At 54.1% G+C, this 16,137-nt stretch overlaps 1 protein-coding gene across 4 annotated transcripts in view; it reads left to right on the forward strand.

Moving 5' to 3' along the window:
- The window catches only part of NOL4L (nucleolar protein 4 like), an 86,179-nt gene that overhangs the window by 1,382 nt on the left and 68,660 nt on the right, over positions 1-16,137 (forward strand). For 3 of the 4 annotated variants that reach the window (XR_004619855.1, XR_004619854.1, XM_034641411.1), the window contains exons 1-3: positions 1,747-3,299; positions 6,999-7,154; positions 13,546-13,657. Coding sequence is in view for 2 of the 4 variants with exons in the window: in XM_034641411.1 (XP_034497302.1) it covers positions 3,258-3,299; positions 6,999-7,154; positions 13,546-13,657 (310 nt within the window). In the remaining 2 variants the exon portion in view is untranslated. Of the gene's footprint in view, positions 1-1,746; positions 3,300-6,998; positions 7,155-13,545; positions 13,658-16,137 lie in introns of those variants that run through there. The other variant, XM_034641412.1, reaches the window with a different exon arrangement.

The raw sequence follows: 16,137 nt of genomic DNA on the forward strand, positions 1-16,137 counted from the left end.
CCCCAGCCACCCCATTCCCTGTCCTTGGCCAGGGCTCCCGAGGGAGGTGGGTCCCCAGAGTCCTGGAGCGCGCCCCTTCAGAGTAGTAGCGACAGGGGTCGTTTATGGGTGTCTCTCCCAGGGTGGGCGCTATTTGTGCACCATTTGGGTTCCCACAGCCGTCCTGGCACATTGTGTCACCTCAACACAGGAGGAGACTGAGGCTCAGTCTCCCTTTGGCCAGGGTCAGGGCTGGATTGTCTTCAGGCCCGTGACTTCACCCCTAGGGCACTTGCAACTCGTGGACGCCCCCAGGCCACAACCCCCAGCCAGGCCCCCTGACCCAATCCTGCCTGACAGTGCCCTTGGCTGCTCCCTCCCTCCCTCCCTCCATCCCTTAAACTGGGGTCATTGCCCCCCCCTTGCCAGAAGGGGGACACTTGGGCNCTGTTGTTCGGGGGCTGATCCCAGGCACCTTTCTGTGGCCTGGGGTGTGCATTTCGGTCCCCAGCGTGATTTGAAAGAAGATGGAGGTTCAGCGAAGCAGAAAGGAGGTCTTGGAATATGTGAGGCCTGTTCCAGATGGCAGGTGCGCGGCGGTGGCGGCTCTGCACTAGCAGTTGGAGATTGTGCACAGGGGTGGAGAAGAGGCAGGTGCTGCACTGAGTCCTCAGCGCCTTGTTCATGTATTTATTTATTTATCGGGGGTGTGGTCTGCTCCCTTGCCCATCCCGGCCTCCAGAGCTCATGGCAGCTATGGGTCCTAAAATTCTGGTGCAGTTCTGTTTTGGAGGGTTGTTTTTTTGTTTGGTTGGTTTTGGTTTTGGTTTCCAGTGCACAGTAGGTAGTATTTATAACAGAGATATTCAAATACTGTCCTTGTTCTATTTAGGCAATGCCCTCACCTCAGTCACCTGATTGCCTGGCTTTACAAACGATGACCGGCTTGTCTTGGGGATTCTGAGGAGGAAATTGCTGGATATTTGGGTGCGGGCCTTCATTCTGGTTTTCTTCTTTTTGGTCTCTCAGTTTAGTGTGGCTTATGAATTTTCTCTCCACCTCTCTCCTTTCCCTCTGAGAACCCTTTGCAGGAGGCTGACTCCTCTTCTCGGGTCTTCTTCCAGCCCTGCCAGCAGCTGGAAGGAGACTTTGTAAGAACCCCCCAAAAACCGCTACCCCCACTTGCAAAACCTCAGTCCTGCCTGAATTCATGAAAGTGTGGTTTGGGGGACAGGAGGAACAGCCACAGTTCCAGAAGCTGGAAGTAGTGTGCAGCTACTTGCAGTAACTTTTGCCTGTAATGGCAGCCATTTAGCCGGCTGGCCCAGATAGGATGGAGCGGCATCCTCACATTTGCCTGTGCAATCAACCCCCTGAAGTCCCGGGCTCCCACATAAGTGGTAGCCAAAGGTATGTCTCCCCAGGGGTGGGCTCTGCTGACTGACTTTCTCCTCTGATGGCAGTCTTGTTGATTTTTATGCCTTATCAAGAGCTGGATCTGAGATGTACCAAAAGGGCGCATCCTAAGGACTTTCTGTGTGGTTTCTTCCTCCGCTATAGGAACCCAGTGGAGAAAGGTCCCTGCTATTTAGCCACATCCTCTCAGTCATGGCCTCATCGTTGCTGGAAGGCATATGCTGCTAATATTGTGGTGGTGGGGCGCTAACCGGCACCCTGGTAGCTTGGAACGGTGAGCCCACCTTGATAAGTGTGTAACTTATTACCAGCAAGTGACTTCGAAGTTCCGATGGAAATAACAGAACTAAGATCCATTAGCAGTTGGACGGGGGTCTGTTTAATTGGCTTAGGGGGGAAGACAGGCAAGGTTCAGTCAGATTCAGTAGCTCACCTGAGGGAGGCCACCCTGGCAGGGGCCTGTCTAATGGCCTGGCCAGATGGGCTCATCTCCCTCGTCTAGGTCTGTAGCCCTGGGTGTCACAGTCCTCCTTGTGCTGAGCACTCAGATCATGTGAGGAAACTGAGGAAGCCAGAGAAGACCTGTCAAGAGATGACCTGCTTAAGTATTAATTAACTTTGCCAGGGAGGACTTAAAAATCTGATGTCAGTTTGCTGAGCACTCCTGCCCTTTCTATCCATAATCCGCATTAAGTCACTGGGCAGGTGTTTTGAATTTAGACTAATGTTGCCCAATAAGGTTCTTTTGTTCCCACCATTAGGAAAATTGGCCTTCACTGAAGGAGAAGAAAATATTAATATATGAGGCCTAGAAGTACAGAGCAAGCATATATTTAATGAGCCAATGCCAGTTTCCTTACTAGTTACCTCCCTATCTGAATCATGGAGACATTCTAATCAGCAGTTCTCAGAATCTGTGGTGTGTCCGAATCATCTGAGGGGCCCTGGTCAAGCCCTGAGAGAGTGAGATTTGGTGTGTCTGAGGTGGGGCCTGAGAATTTGCATTTCTATCTAGTTCCCAGGTGATGCCGACTCTAATGGTCTAGAGGCCACACTTTGGGAACACCATTCTAAATATTGTGAAATATGAGCAGTATATAAATAGACATTTGGTGATTTCCTCAATAACTTGCAACCTGGCCTTTAGTTTAGAATCCCGACAGGCTGTTTTGAAGGAAGATGGTGATGTCCAAGAAAGGTAGTATGAAATTTTTAGAACTCCATGAAAATTTTAAAACTCTTGCCATGTCTGGTTTTGTTGGCCTGGGTCTGGCTGGCTGTTTTGGAGTTGGCTGGTTCGAAAGGATGTAGTGTGTTGCCATGGCAATATTCTTCCCCAAGCAGGAAGGCCCCAGAGGTTGGTCCTGCGCAACTGACCGTGTATTTCTCATGGCTTTTCCCTTGGGGTGCTTCAGGGTTCCGTTCCATCACTCCTGGTTGGCGTTCCCGGGAAGCTGGGGGTAGTCAGGAGGCTCTAGGCCCCCTCTTCATTCAGCCTATAAGTGAAGTGAGCTTTCTTTGTCAGACCAGTGCCCAGCTTGCTTAGGGCCATGGATCAGATTAAGCTAATTTGGGTACAAAGCAGAAGTGGTTGGCAGGGGCATCCCAAGGCTGTGGGGAAGGTGCTTTCTGCTCCTTTAATTAGGAGCTCTTGCCTTGTAGCACTGTGTCTGGATTCTCAGCTAAGGAAGGCATGCTTCTCCTGCAGCACTTAGCATGAAGGTTATTACCTCTATGGATGCAGGGCATGGCACCGATGTCTGTCGCACGTGACTGCCGTGGGATCCCTTTGTTCTCTTCCCAGGGTTCTCCTTGAAGGACAGACAGATATCCTGGTGTTCTTCCCTTAGGGTGTAGCACACATGGTGTCCAGGTGGCCACAGCTCACCAGAGGACAGTTCAAGGTGTGGCTCTGCAGACCTTGTGTGGTTTGAATTGGGGTTGCTACAAGCCCGTTCCTTTCCTGTGTACATCTCTGCAGCTGAGGTAGACCAATTATAGTGCCCAGGTTTGAACATCAGGGGAGATCACAGTAGATTTTTAAAGAGGGGGCTACTAAAAATGATCCCCGAAGAGTTTCTCTGGGATAATTTTATAGTCACATTGGACCAGGTGCAAAGCCTGTGGGTACCCGTGTCTACCTTAGAATGGAGATGGGAGGCTGGGACAGAGGCCCAACACTGGGCAGTACATTTTGCTGTTTAATCTGGGTTGGTTGGTTACACCTTGACTTTAGGAAAATTTATGTTAAGTTTGTGTGACAGCCTTAGTGTGTTACTTAGGAATTAAGCATCTCCTCTGATGGTGGGTATTAGCTTGGGGGACCCGTGCTGTGACCTGAATGGATCAGAAGGACAGGAGCTAAGAGCAGATTCCTAAACACAGAATGTCCAAATTCAGGGTCCAAAGGGAAGAGATGAATGTTTATAAACCAGATGCCTGACATACACTCTTAACCTAAACCTTGAAACAGCCAATGAGGATTTTTTAGGCCCATTTTACAGGTGAGGGAACTGAGTTTCGAGAGGTCAAGAAGTGGGGCACCTGGCTGGCTCATTTGGTGGAGCGTGCCACTCTTGATCTCAGGGTCGTAAGTTCGAGCCCCACGTTGGGTGTAGAGATTACTTAAAAAAAAAAAAAAGGTCAAGAAGTGACCTGCCCAAGGTTACCAAGCTGGTTAGGGGACACTTCCCATTTCACCTACCTAAAATATTGTCTTTCATCAGATTATTTTCGTTCTCTCTTCCCTCCCACCAATTTTTATCTCCCTTTTCCAGAAGTATCTGTGTTCTGACTTGAAACGGTTTTATGAGCAGAGAGGTCTATTCACTTTTAAGCAGTTAGACCCATTATTGTGCCTCTAGATTCAGATTATCAAAATGTTGTGGAACTACCCACCCCATTATACTTTTTTAAAGTATGTTTTTAAAAAAGATTTTATTTATTTATTTATTTGAGAGAGAGAGGGAGAGCATGCATGTAAGCAGGGGGTGGAGGGGGACGGAGAGGGACAAGCAGACTCCATATCAAGCACAGACCCCGATGCAGGTCTCAACCCCAGGACCCAGGGACCATGACCTAAACCGAAATCAAGAGTCGGATGCTCAACTGGCTGAGCCACCCAGGCGCCCCTCATATACTTTTTTTAATTAAAGCTTAACAGACATACAGATTGTACACAGATTGTAAAGTGTTCAGATTAATGACTTTTTATAAACTGAACACACCTGTAAAACCACCACCCAGATCAAGAAATAGAAACCCAGTTATATTTTTATTCTTACGATCCTTTTGTTAGTTTTTGCCAACGTGAACCTCTGGTTAGAAGTATCTTCTAACTGGGCTGTCACAATATTTGTCCCATCCAACTCTGTCACAGCAGTATGGGAAGATTCCCCTAAAATGCTGGGTAGTTACAAGTCAGCTACTGAACCAGTTTGTCACTAATGAGCCCTCTTTATCGATGGCCCAGGACTTCAGAGGGGACTTCAGATACCCCCAGGAAGGAGGTAGTGGTAACTCCTGAGAGAGTTTAAGAACAGAAGAGTCATGGAATTTTTCAGCTCATCTCATAAGTGAAGCTCAGGGAGGCTGAAGAGTTTGCCCACAATCTCACAGCAAGGAAGCAGGACCAGCAGGCAGCTCCTCCTACACACACACACACACACACACACCCAGACGCATGCTAGCTGAGAAGTCCCCATCGAAATGGATCCTGACTAGGAAAGAAGCCATTGGCAGGAGGGTCTGTACAGGGCCAGTGAGGTCATCACCGATGGATGCTGCCCACCAGCTCTAGGATTTGGCCCCCTCCACTCCAGATGCCCATCTGCTCTCCAGTGCACTGGCAAAAAGACAGCCCTGTTCACCCATCATGGCATGTTGGGAAAGTTGCTGGATGAAACCAAACCCCGTCTACGGCCAGAATGTTCTGTGAGCAGGTGTCCCATTTAGCACCACCTCTCTTTTCCTTGGACTACAAAGACTGAGGTCCTAGACCAGCTCTGCCACTTACCAGCCACTATACCACAGGCAGGTCCTGACCCTAACAACCTCCCAGGCTTGTTGCAATGTTCAGCGCTATCATAGCTGGGGGAAACTTGGCAAACGACAAAGCAGTTCGTAATTATAATACTTATCCAGCATTTCCTATGGGCTGGGCTTGCTGCTAAGTGCTGCATGGATATCTCCTTTATTCCTCTCTGTAGCTCATATAGGAAAGGTGCTGCTGTTAACCCCATTTTCCAGGTAAAGGACCTGAGGATTAGAGAACCAAAATAACTGCTCAGAGCCACACAGCCACTTCAATGATGGGCCCCATTCAGCCCGAGGAAGAGTACGTCTAAACCACTCTGCCTGACTGCCACTTGTAAGCGGTCAGTCATTTGGTAGTTATTTCTTGAGCCACTTAAGTATCAGGCATTGCTCTAGGTGCTAGGGAGGCAGCCTTGAGCCAACAGACGAAGCCCGCAGCCTCCTAGAGCTGACCTTCTTGAGCCATGAGCAAGATCCTCTAGGAAAGAATTCTCTGGGAGATTCGTGTTTCGGACACTTTTAGAGAAAAGCCCACCTCCTTTCCCCCCAGTCTTCCCCCTATGCACACACACACACCCCTACACCTGCTTGCTCTTCATCGTTGAAGCCCCCCAGAGTTCTCCAAGTCTCCCCTTAGGGAGATGACGGCTGAGAGCCGGGTGTCCCTGAGTCTGTGTGTCTCCTGTGCCCTATGAATAAAGACCTCACCAAGAAGTCTGCTCCCTGAGTGGCCCTAGCCACATCCCCCAGCCTCATGCCCCACAGTTTCCCTGCTCCCTCCCAGCCCTGCTAGTGGGAGTCGGACAGGGGTCTGCCCAGCAGCAGGACCCCATCTCCATCCTGGCGCACCTTTTCAGGACCAGCAGACAGCACTTGTGCCAGCCTGATAAGAAGCTCGGGGGTCCACGGCCACCTTGCTCACGAGGCCTTGACACCTCCACGTGGCCTTATGTCTGTTATTCTCTGTATCTCCAGACACAAAGAGCCCGGGTCTGTTGCTGGCGCTCAGCTGCCGGAGTGGGAAGGGCGGGCAGTGGTGACAAGCTTTTCAGAAAGGCCAGGGTAGAGGCAGGAGTCACCCAGGTGATCCGAGCCCTTCCCCTGGGACCCCAGCCCAGGACCACAGTGAAAGGTTACTGCTAATTGGCGAGCTCCTGATGGGGCTGCATCTATTTAGCACCCCCCCCTCCCCAGAGACTTCCAGGATGGTCTTGGCACAGCATGTGATGCGAGAGCTCCCCGCCCGAGTCTGGCACAATCTGTCTGAAATTGTGAACATGGAGCCTCTTGGTTTTTTAATTTGTATTTTCATTGTTGTCGTTCTCTGCCCATTGTTTCTGGTAGATTCAGTAGCAGCAGCTACCCTGACTCCGGTGCCCCCATCCCTGGGGCCCTCTCAGCAGGCTCCTTCCACCCCTGGCCCTCCAGACCTACCACTGGAGGCCTTGCGGGTCAGGGAGCAGCGCCGACCCTGCCTCCCCCACCCCGACCCTTTGCCAGGCCTCGGGGCCCAGCTCTCGCCCCGCTGTCATCCCCGCCACTGACACAGCTTGTTCGCCCTGTCGCAGGGGGCAGATGGCCTGTCGGAGCCGGAGGGCATCTCTCTGAAGCGGGTCGCTGTGGTGGAAGATTTCTTTGACATCATCTACTCGATGCACGTGGAGAGCTCGGCGGAGCCAGGCAAAGCCCCCAAGCACGCTGGGCAGAAGAAAACCTACCGAGCGGTGAGATGTCTGTCTCTGGGCCTCTGTGGGCAGCCCCGGGCCTTGGCAGGAGGCCACGGGCTCCGCACATGTTGGGCGGGGGCAGGGCAGGGAGCTGAGGCGTGATAAAACGGCCTTTGGGGACCCAGGGGGGCACAGGGCAAGGGCATGGCAGCCAGAGATGGCTCAAGGGGGGCGAGGGGGCGGGTTCTGTGGTCTGAGCACAAAGGAGAAGCAGGTTGAAGCAAGTGAGGGAGGGAAGGAGAGGGATGAGGGCAGGAGCAAAGCCCTCCTCTTCCCAGTTTCTGCTTCACTTGCTCCCTGTCCCAGCCCCTTGCAGCCTGCTCTGGGACTGTGGGGGTGGGGGTGGCTGGATAATAATGACTGAAAGAGCGAATGCCTCCATGGCATTTACTGTGTGCCAGGCCTGCCCTACATGCTTCCTGTGTGTGAGTTCCTTCGATCCTCTAACCCCCTGTGAAGTAAGTACTGGAAGTCCCCCAGGGGAAGTCTGAGGACATGGGCCCTACCTTCAGGGAGATCACAATTAGACTTGGGGTGGGGAGGCTGAGAGCAAAACCAAGACACAAGAGCCAAAAATGTCTCCAAGACTAGCTTTGAGGGAACAAGAACCCCCAGAGCATTCCACAAACGCACCTCCAGACACTGACGTGCGGTGCTAAGCCAGGGGGGCTTCATGGAGAAGGTGGCATATAGGCTGGCATTCCAAGCTTGGGTAGGCAAAAGGGAGCAGAGACGACAATCTAGGGGTGGGAAACATCACACATGGGGAGGTAGAGGAGATGGTGGCCAGAGCAGGAGGGGCCTGCTTGTGTTCTGGTCCCATCCCCCTGTTGACTGCCATTGCCATGGTTCAGGCACAGCTCTGAACCCAGGACCCACCACTAAACCAGTAAAGCCAAGCACTCTACGTTCATTTGAGTCTCCAAGCAGTCTTGTGATGGAGGCACTATGGTCCCATTTTGCAGTTAAGGAGAGGGATGAGGGATGAGACCCAGCGAGGTGATCTACCTGTCTAAGGTCACATAGCACTTAACTGGTAGTCAGCTTATGTCCTCATGCCCCCTCTGTGTTGGTTCGGCCTGTGGCTTCTTAGAGAGCTGCCCCTCTGACCGGGCTTCCCCACCCAAGGCAGCTGTGAACTCCTCCCCCACCCCCACTCCCACATTCTTCCCATAAATAGCCTTGGACTGCTGTGGAGGGGGCCTGTATAAGTCTATGATTTTCCCATATGGCCTGATTTTTTAAAATTCCAACCATCTGGTTTGTCCTTGTCCCTAGAAGATGGCCTTTGCCCTAAATGAGTCTTACGGATGGACCCATGTGCCCAAGGACCTCAGAAGATGAGGGGTTGGGGGGCGCCTTGGTGGCTCAGTCAGTTGAGCATCTGCCTTCAGCTCAGGTCACGATCCCAGGGATGGGGTTGAGCCCCGCATCGGGCTCCTTGCTCAGTGGGGAGTCTGCTTCTCCCTCTCTCTCTCCCTGCTGCTCCCCCTGCTTGTGTGAGTTCTCTCTCTCTTTCGCACTCTGTCAAATAAATAAATAAAATCTTAAAAAAAAAAAAAAAAGGACATGAGGGGGTTGGGCTGAGGGAGGCAGGAGATGATTATATCACCTGCCCCACCCCTCCTGCTTCTCAGTGCATGTGTGCTGGGAAAGGGAGTTCTGAGGGTGTTCCCACCAGAGGGTCATAGATGAAGGGAGAGACACCCAGGCCAGAGCCCTCTGTGGCCCCTTGGTATTCATGAGACCCAGCACGTTTTCTCAGTGTTCAGTTTGCCGGAGCTGGGCAGCTTGCACATGCCGGGCTCTGTGCCCTCCTGGGCACCAGCTCTCTGAGCCTTCACGTGGCCAAAGGGTATATATGAAGCAGGGGCTCCTGTGTTCTCCATTTTACAGATGAGGAGACTGAGGCTCAGAGGGACACATAACCTACCTTGAGGTCACTCTGCTGGTTTTCAGAGCCAGGCCGCTGGCCCTAGAGCCCATGCCCTGACCACCACCTATCCTGCCTCTCTATAAACCCCTCTGTGGTCAGCTAGTAAGCCCGATGACTTCCCATGGTCAAGGTAAAAGGGCTTGGGCCAGCCAGACCACATGACTTCCCTGGTCCCCTTGATGTCCAGCACCAAATCTCGCACCATAGGCACTCCTGGGGTATTTATTTATTTATTTATTTATTTTAAAATTTATTTATTTGAGAGAGAGAGAACAAGGGGAGGGGGCAGAGGGAGAGGATCTCAAGTGACTCCCCGCTGAGTGAGGAGCCCTGAGCCTGAGCCCTGATACAGGGTTCAATATCACAACCCCCAGATCATGACCTGAGCCAAGAGTCAGAGGCTTAACCTACTGAGCCACCCTGGCGCCCCTCCCTGGGTATTAAGGAAGGCCAGGTCTGCAGCCTCCATGCTGTAGAGAAGGCAGGGCTGGGCTGGTCCCTCCAGCCTCTGTGTCCCTGGGCCAAGCGGACGTCCAGCCTTTTGCTCTGCACTTCCTGGCTTCTCGTCCATATGCCCGCCGCGTGCCCCACTTCCCGCTGCCCAGCCTGGAGCTGGCACATGACTGGCAGTGGGCCAGCTGGGCTGTGCACAGAGCTGGAATTTCAGCAGCAGGGCCAAGGCTGAGTGGAGCAGGCCAGGGCCCTCCTGCAGTGGGTGTGAAGGCCAAGGGGCTGCTGCACCTCCCTCCTCCCGGGTGTGCCTCCTCTCCCTTCCCCCTCCTCTTCCCCATCTGTCACCCTTCTCTTGCCACCCTTTTCCTTTTTTGGGGTGGGGGTGGTGCCTGGATGCTTTTGTCCCCCTTCTTTTCATCCGCTCCCATTTTCCTCGACCCAAGCCTAGCTCTTCAGTCCCATCCATGCCTGGGGAAGAGCCCCCAAAGAATCTGTGCAGACGGCTGCAGAGAGGCACAGCCCACACCACGGGGTTTGCATCAGGCCCCTGGCTGAGGGTTTTTGGACCTGTCTCTGTGTGTTTTGCCAGACCTGAATCCTGGGACTGCCTTGCCATCTCTAGGGCACCTGGGACCTTCCAGATTCTTACAGGCCTGGTGTGCCTGCAGGAAGCAGGGGGCTGGAAGGGAGATGAGCAGACTTGTTCAAGGGCATTAAAGGAGGCACATTCTTCTGTGGGAAAAAGCAGCTTCTAGCACCCACCACTATCCAGCAATAGATCAGAGGGATCAGGTAATGAGCTTTCTGAAACTGAAGGTATATGAGCCAGGAATAGATGGCCATTTACAATGGATAATGCAGGGGATTCCCGTTTGGGGCAGGAAGTCCCTGCCTTACGTTGCCTCTGATGCAGTGTGACCAGAGGATCCAGAAGATCCACAGGGGGCTTGCCCATGGCCCAGGGTCTGGCTCTACAAAGTTCCCTGATTCCACACAGAGGACAGGTCCATTTTTAAGGGGCTTTTCTGGCATCTGGGTTGGAGCAAGCTCTTTGCTTCCTTCTTCTCTCCCAGGGTGCTGGTAGGCTAGACCGAGCTAGAGTCTGGATCTGGCTGCCCAGACCACTTTGGAGTTGGGGCCAGATGTGGTCAGCAGCTGCTCCAGGCCCACCACGTGCTAATCCACCGCAGGGCAGCAGGAGGCTCTTGTAAAGTGGTGCAAATCCCCCCAATTGGCCTCATCTGTCCTTGTCGGCCCCCGAGCTGGGGAGCGAAAATGGGGCCTTACAAGTCAACGACTCTGCAAATAGCTTCTGCTCTCCTTCCCCATGAAATCTCCCTCCCTTTTACCACTGGGAAAAATGTGAAAGGTCTCAGTGTCCAGGCAGGAGGCCCCAGGTGCAAGGCAGCAGGCCCCCGAGGGAAGCTGGGTGGGGGCAGGGGTCCTGGGGCTTCCCTTCCTTAAACACAGCAGCGCTATCTTTATCTGTTTCACATTTTGGGCTTCAGCATGAGAGACTATTTCCAGAACTGTGTCTGGAGCTCCAAAGCTCTCTGAAAACCACCATTCTATTGACTAGAGCATAAGCAAGGATTGTCCTCCTCCTTTCGGCTCATTCTGGGGTCCCGTGGCCATGGGCATCTGCATAGTGGAACAGAAATGGAAGCCCCATTTCTCGTGTGGACAAGGCAGGAGAGTGAACCAAACGATGCCCAACGGAGGCCGAAGGCCACACGGTGCCCTTCCTCCGTGCGGGCCTCTACAGCGGCATGGAGCTGGGCTGGACTTTGCACTTCCCTAACTCCCCATGGAGCTCTTCGTGAGGCTCCGGACATTCCAGCCACCCAGGGCAGGGCTTGCAAGGACTTCTCACCTAGCCTTCTTGAGTCCACCCCACCTCCCCTTGTGTGGGACCCAGGGCCAGAAGGTGCTCCCTGCCCCACGGCCTGCTAGCCAGCTTTGCTTACTGCTGGATCCCTGCTGGGGCCAGGAGAGCCGGGCCTCCACTCTGGCCCCTGGGCTGGGCCCTCTCTGGGAATTGCACCGGTACCCTCAGTGGGTCAGGTGGCACGTAGGGCTTCTTCCTATACTGCAGGCCGCCCTCACCAGAGCAGCCAGGCCAGGGAGGCTCTCCTCGAGCACTGGAGAAATGCTTTCTCTGCCCAACAGCAGGTGAGCTCCATAGAGTGAAGTAGGCTGTTCCTATGGTATCAACTTTCCTCCTTTCCCAGCAGACTGTGACACTCCTCCCCCCGGTCCTCACCTCATCTCTTCGAGGTCTGACCTGGGATGCCACACCTCGCGGCTCCTCCGCAGAGCTCATCTGTTTGTCCAGCTCAGCCACAGCCCCACTCTTTGCCCGGCGGGCACCCTGCCCTCTTACTCCTTTACTCCTGCCGCCAACAGCCCTTCAGCAGGGCCCAGCCCTCCCAACCCCAAAAGCCTGAGAGGGACATGCCATCCCTAAGACTCCCAGGCAGGTTGCACTGGGAATGAAGATGTCTCTGCGGGTGGCAGGAAAGCCCCCATCCCAGAACCCTGAGACCCGAGGAGGATGGGCCGCATGCCCTCCCATCCACTGGCTCCAATCAGAGAGCAGGGCTTTGCCCTTGTCCCTGACCTCCAGAGGAAGGCAATCAGACAGGGAATTTGGAAGGGAGATAACTCATCAAGGAGCCTGCCTGCTCCGCAGAGCATCAAATCAGCTGAGAAATAACAATTGTGTCACCAAAATTAACTCTGCTTTTGCAGCCGGCCACCAAGCAGGGGTGGACCCCAAGTTCCACAGACCAGCTGAGCTGAGGGCACAGCCTGAGCTGGTCCTCTGAGGGCCTGGCCGCAGCCCTGGGACCCTGCTCCCCACCCCCACCCCCCATCCACTCCGCCCTACCCTACTTCACCTCCTGACCACCACAGAGATGGCATGGGGCACTCGTGCATCCCAACGGAGTAGACCTGGTGCTGTCCTGGAGAGCAGTCCCCTCCCTCTGTGGGCTGACCAGAGCCCTGGGCTAACTTTCCCGGCTGGGCTGCAGTGAGGATGGTGGAATGCTGGGGTGATGCTGCCCCTTAGTGGAGAGGAGCGGGAGGGCCCGGGCTCTGGGAAATGTGCAAAAACCAGCCACTGGGCAGCTATCCTCAGCTAGGGAACCTGGGCCTAAGAGGCCACCAAACCAGGGCCAGTGCGTTTCCTGAAACCCAGAGCAAGAGGAGACGACTGGGCTTCTGGGCCCACACCCCCTCCTTCTCCACTTCCCTGCCCAGCCTATTTCTTGTATTCCCTCCCATCTACTTCACCTCCCTTGCCACCTCCCTGGCTAGGAGAGGCCCCCTGGAGGCAGTTATGGAGTGGTGTGACCTGGAGCATGGGCTTTAGTCTGCCACTGCTTCTAACAAGCTGTGTGGCCTTAGGCAAGTAGGTCTACCTCTCTGAGCCTTGTGACCTCACCTGGAACATGGCGGTCCTTAACAGCATGTCCAGTTTGAAAAATCTGATGCTTTGTCATCAGACTTTCACGGCTCTCCCTCAAATGTTCTTGATCTGTGAGTTATTGCAGGAAGAGCTTGTAGAACCTTGGGCTCTGTTCATAGGCCCAGAGCTGGTAGATTCATAAGTGGCTCTCAGTTTATCCATCTCTAAGAATGGAAATTGTTTCACCCTCCCCTATAGCAATGTTTATAAACTCATTTTTCAGGAGCAACAATAAAATGCTCTGAGAGGAGTATTGCTTATTAAAATGTAGGTTAGATAATGTTTCATTGTTTTTGCTTTCTCAATTTCTAACTCATTTATTCAAAATTTTTTTAAAAATGGTTTTCCATAAAAGTACTACCTCGTTTCCATGGCTAAGAATTGAGGACACCTGCCCCTTGCTCCTCCAATCCCTTGCCTTTCTGCAAGGGCCAAGCACCTGTCACCAAAGCACAGACCTTGGTGACCTGGTGACCAGGCGGCCTCCCCCTAGACCCATATAATGAGCAAACCTCCTCTGTCCCCAGATTGCGGAGACTTATGCCTTCCTTCCGCGAGAGGCCGTGACCCGGTTCCTGATGAGCTGCACAGAGTGTCAGAAGAGGATGCACTTTAACTCCAATGGCCTGGAGCCCAAAGGTAGGGGAGGAGGCGGGTGTGCTGGTGGCTTGGGGGAGGCTCTGCAGGGAAAGGCCCTCCCACAGGCCCTACCCTTTGCTGGCACAGACGGAAAAGTGCATGGCCAGCGGTTGTCACCATTTCCAGAGGCCAGTGTGGGTCCCTGTCCAGAGAGCCTCATTTTTGTTGTTGTTTTTTTTTAATTGTAAAAAAAATGTCAAGTTTCATTGAAAAACCAATGGTACATTCCTACTGCCCTTCAAGACTCTCTCCTCCCACCCATGTTCCTGATGGAGGCGATCACCTCACCCTCTTCCCTATGCTCCTTAATTCTTGCCACCCAGGCCTCGCCCTGAGCAGTGTCCTCGTGATCTGGTCACACTGCCCTGTCTGCGAGCTCTCTGGATACAGGAGCATGCCTCTTGCCACTTCACCTTTTTATCCTAGAGCCCCTACCAGCAGTAGGTCCTCCCTAAGTGGTTTGTTCCCTCCCTGCAGACATCCAGGAAATCTGTGGGGATTACTTAGAATTTAAATGCCCGGAGCCCTCGTGACCAGCTGAAGTGGGTCCCTTGGACTGACGTCCATGCTCTCCAGTTCTGCCCTGCCCACTGAGATGCAGCAAGGACCCCCCACTTCAGACCCCTCACTACCTCAGCCTGAACGTTCCCAGAGGCCTCCAGTGAGTCTGGGGCCCATCTCTCCGCGGGCAGCTTTGGCACTGCAAGGTGGGCCGGTGCATTTGGCTGGTACGGTTATAGCTGTGCCGTGAGAAATGGTGCCCAGGTGGGCAATTCGTCAGGACTTCTAGTCTGCTCCTGGACATCAGGCCTGTGAAGGTTGCTGAAGTCTGGGTGTTTTGCCTGAGAATGGGAACGGACTGAGAATGGAGGGCAAGACGTGCACTCAGGTGGTATGCCCGTGGCATCCACCGTTTCTGGGGAAGGAAAAATCAACAGCAAAGCTCAAGTAGATGGCAACAAAGAAATTGGAGCCCGGTGTCAAATTGGTTTTGTTTTTTTTCCCCTCCTCATTTGGTGGTCTCTGATGCCTGTGAGGGACTCTGACACTGGCTGACTGGCCAAATCCAGAAGTCTTCCTGTCCATGGGGTCATTAGGCCTCGGCTGCTTCGTTGGGTACATTGGGTGGCTTCTAAGGCCTGTGGGACAGGAACAAGTGTGGCTCATACCTCATAAGTGCTGGGTTCCTGGTTTAAGACCAGAGCCCCGAAGGCCATACGGACTGGGTTTGAATCCCAGCTCTGCCCCTCGGCAGCTATGTGTCCTAAACAAGTGATTTCATCTCTCTGAGCCTCATTTCCCGCGTCTATGGAGTGGAGTTCTTCAGTGGTACCTATCTCAGGGGGCCGACAAGGTTGGAGAGTTCATCCCGGCCCTGGCCCTGGCCCTGGGGCTAGCGGGCTAGCGTGCAGGAGGAGCGAGCTGGGGCTGTTCCCTCAGAGGCCGCTGCCCCGCCTGGCCTGGGCCTGGCCTGGCCCTGGGTGAGCGGCTGCAGCCCTGGGCCCTGACGGTATTGGGCACCTGCAAAGAGGCCAGGAGGGCTTTCCCTGCTGTACCCCCACCCCGTCAGGGTCTGGGTCCCAGGAGTGTGTTCCCTGCTGGTGGCTGCCTGTCCCTTCCTGTTCTGGCCTAACCGTTTCCATAGCAACTGGCGGAGTCAGACACCGAAGTGCTAGCCTAGAGGAAGAGAGGCAGGCCCAGAGGGGGCACGTTTGTGGGCCGCTCTGGGGTGTCTGCAGACTCCCTCTAGTCTGCTCCCGTGCTCTCGCCGCTTCTCACCTCCCCCACTCCCCAGTGAAGGCGGCGAGGTCTCAGGGCTGCAGCTCCACTCCTCGTCATCCGTGGGCTTTGGCGTGGCCGGGCAATGCTGAGCACAGCAGCAGCCTGTTTCTTCTCCAGGCTGCCCCCACCATGCCCCCACCCCCAGGCAGGAGGAGGGAGGAGGAGGATGGGAGGGAGGGGGAGAGAGAGAGAGAGAGAGAGAATGCGAGCACTCACGCCAGGAGGGAGCCGCCTAGAATATCAACCAGCTCTGTGGGCTCTGCTGCTGGAGCCTCTCTTTCCAGGGCTTTGCTCCAGGCAGGACAGAGCGCAGGCAGCGCAAAGCTGTGTGGGACCCGTCCTTGCTGGTCGGCAGGCAGAGTGCTACTTCTTGGTCCCCAGGATAGCAGGGAGTAGGAGACAGTGTGGCCCCCTGGCGAAGTACGGGCAGGGGTCCAGCAGGCCTGGATGTGGTGCCTGGTGGCTGCTGAGTGTCCCGTGGCGGGCTGGGGACCTCTCTGCTCATAATGGCATCTGTGATCCTATGAGGGATCTGTCCCAGCTTGCCGCTGAGGAAATGAAGCACAGACGAGTGTCATGGTGAATTCGTTGTCCAAGCTCCACCAGAAGGCAGGAGGACTTATTTTATCGTCAGCAAAATGGGAGGGATGCCTGTCTCTTGGAGTTGAATTAAAGGAGCCCATTCTGGAGGGCACACC

The sequence above is a fragment of the Ailuropoda melanoleuca genome, chromosome 13 (genome assembly GCF_002007445.2).
Source record: "Ailuropoda melanoleuca isolate Jingjing chromosome 13, ASM200744v2, whole genome shotgun sequence".
NCBI classification, from domain to species: domain Eukaryota; kingdom Metazoa; phylum Chordata; class Mammalia; order Carnivora; family Ursidae; genus Ailuropoda; species Ailuropoda melanoleuca.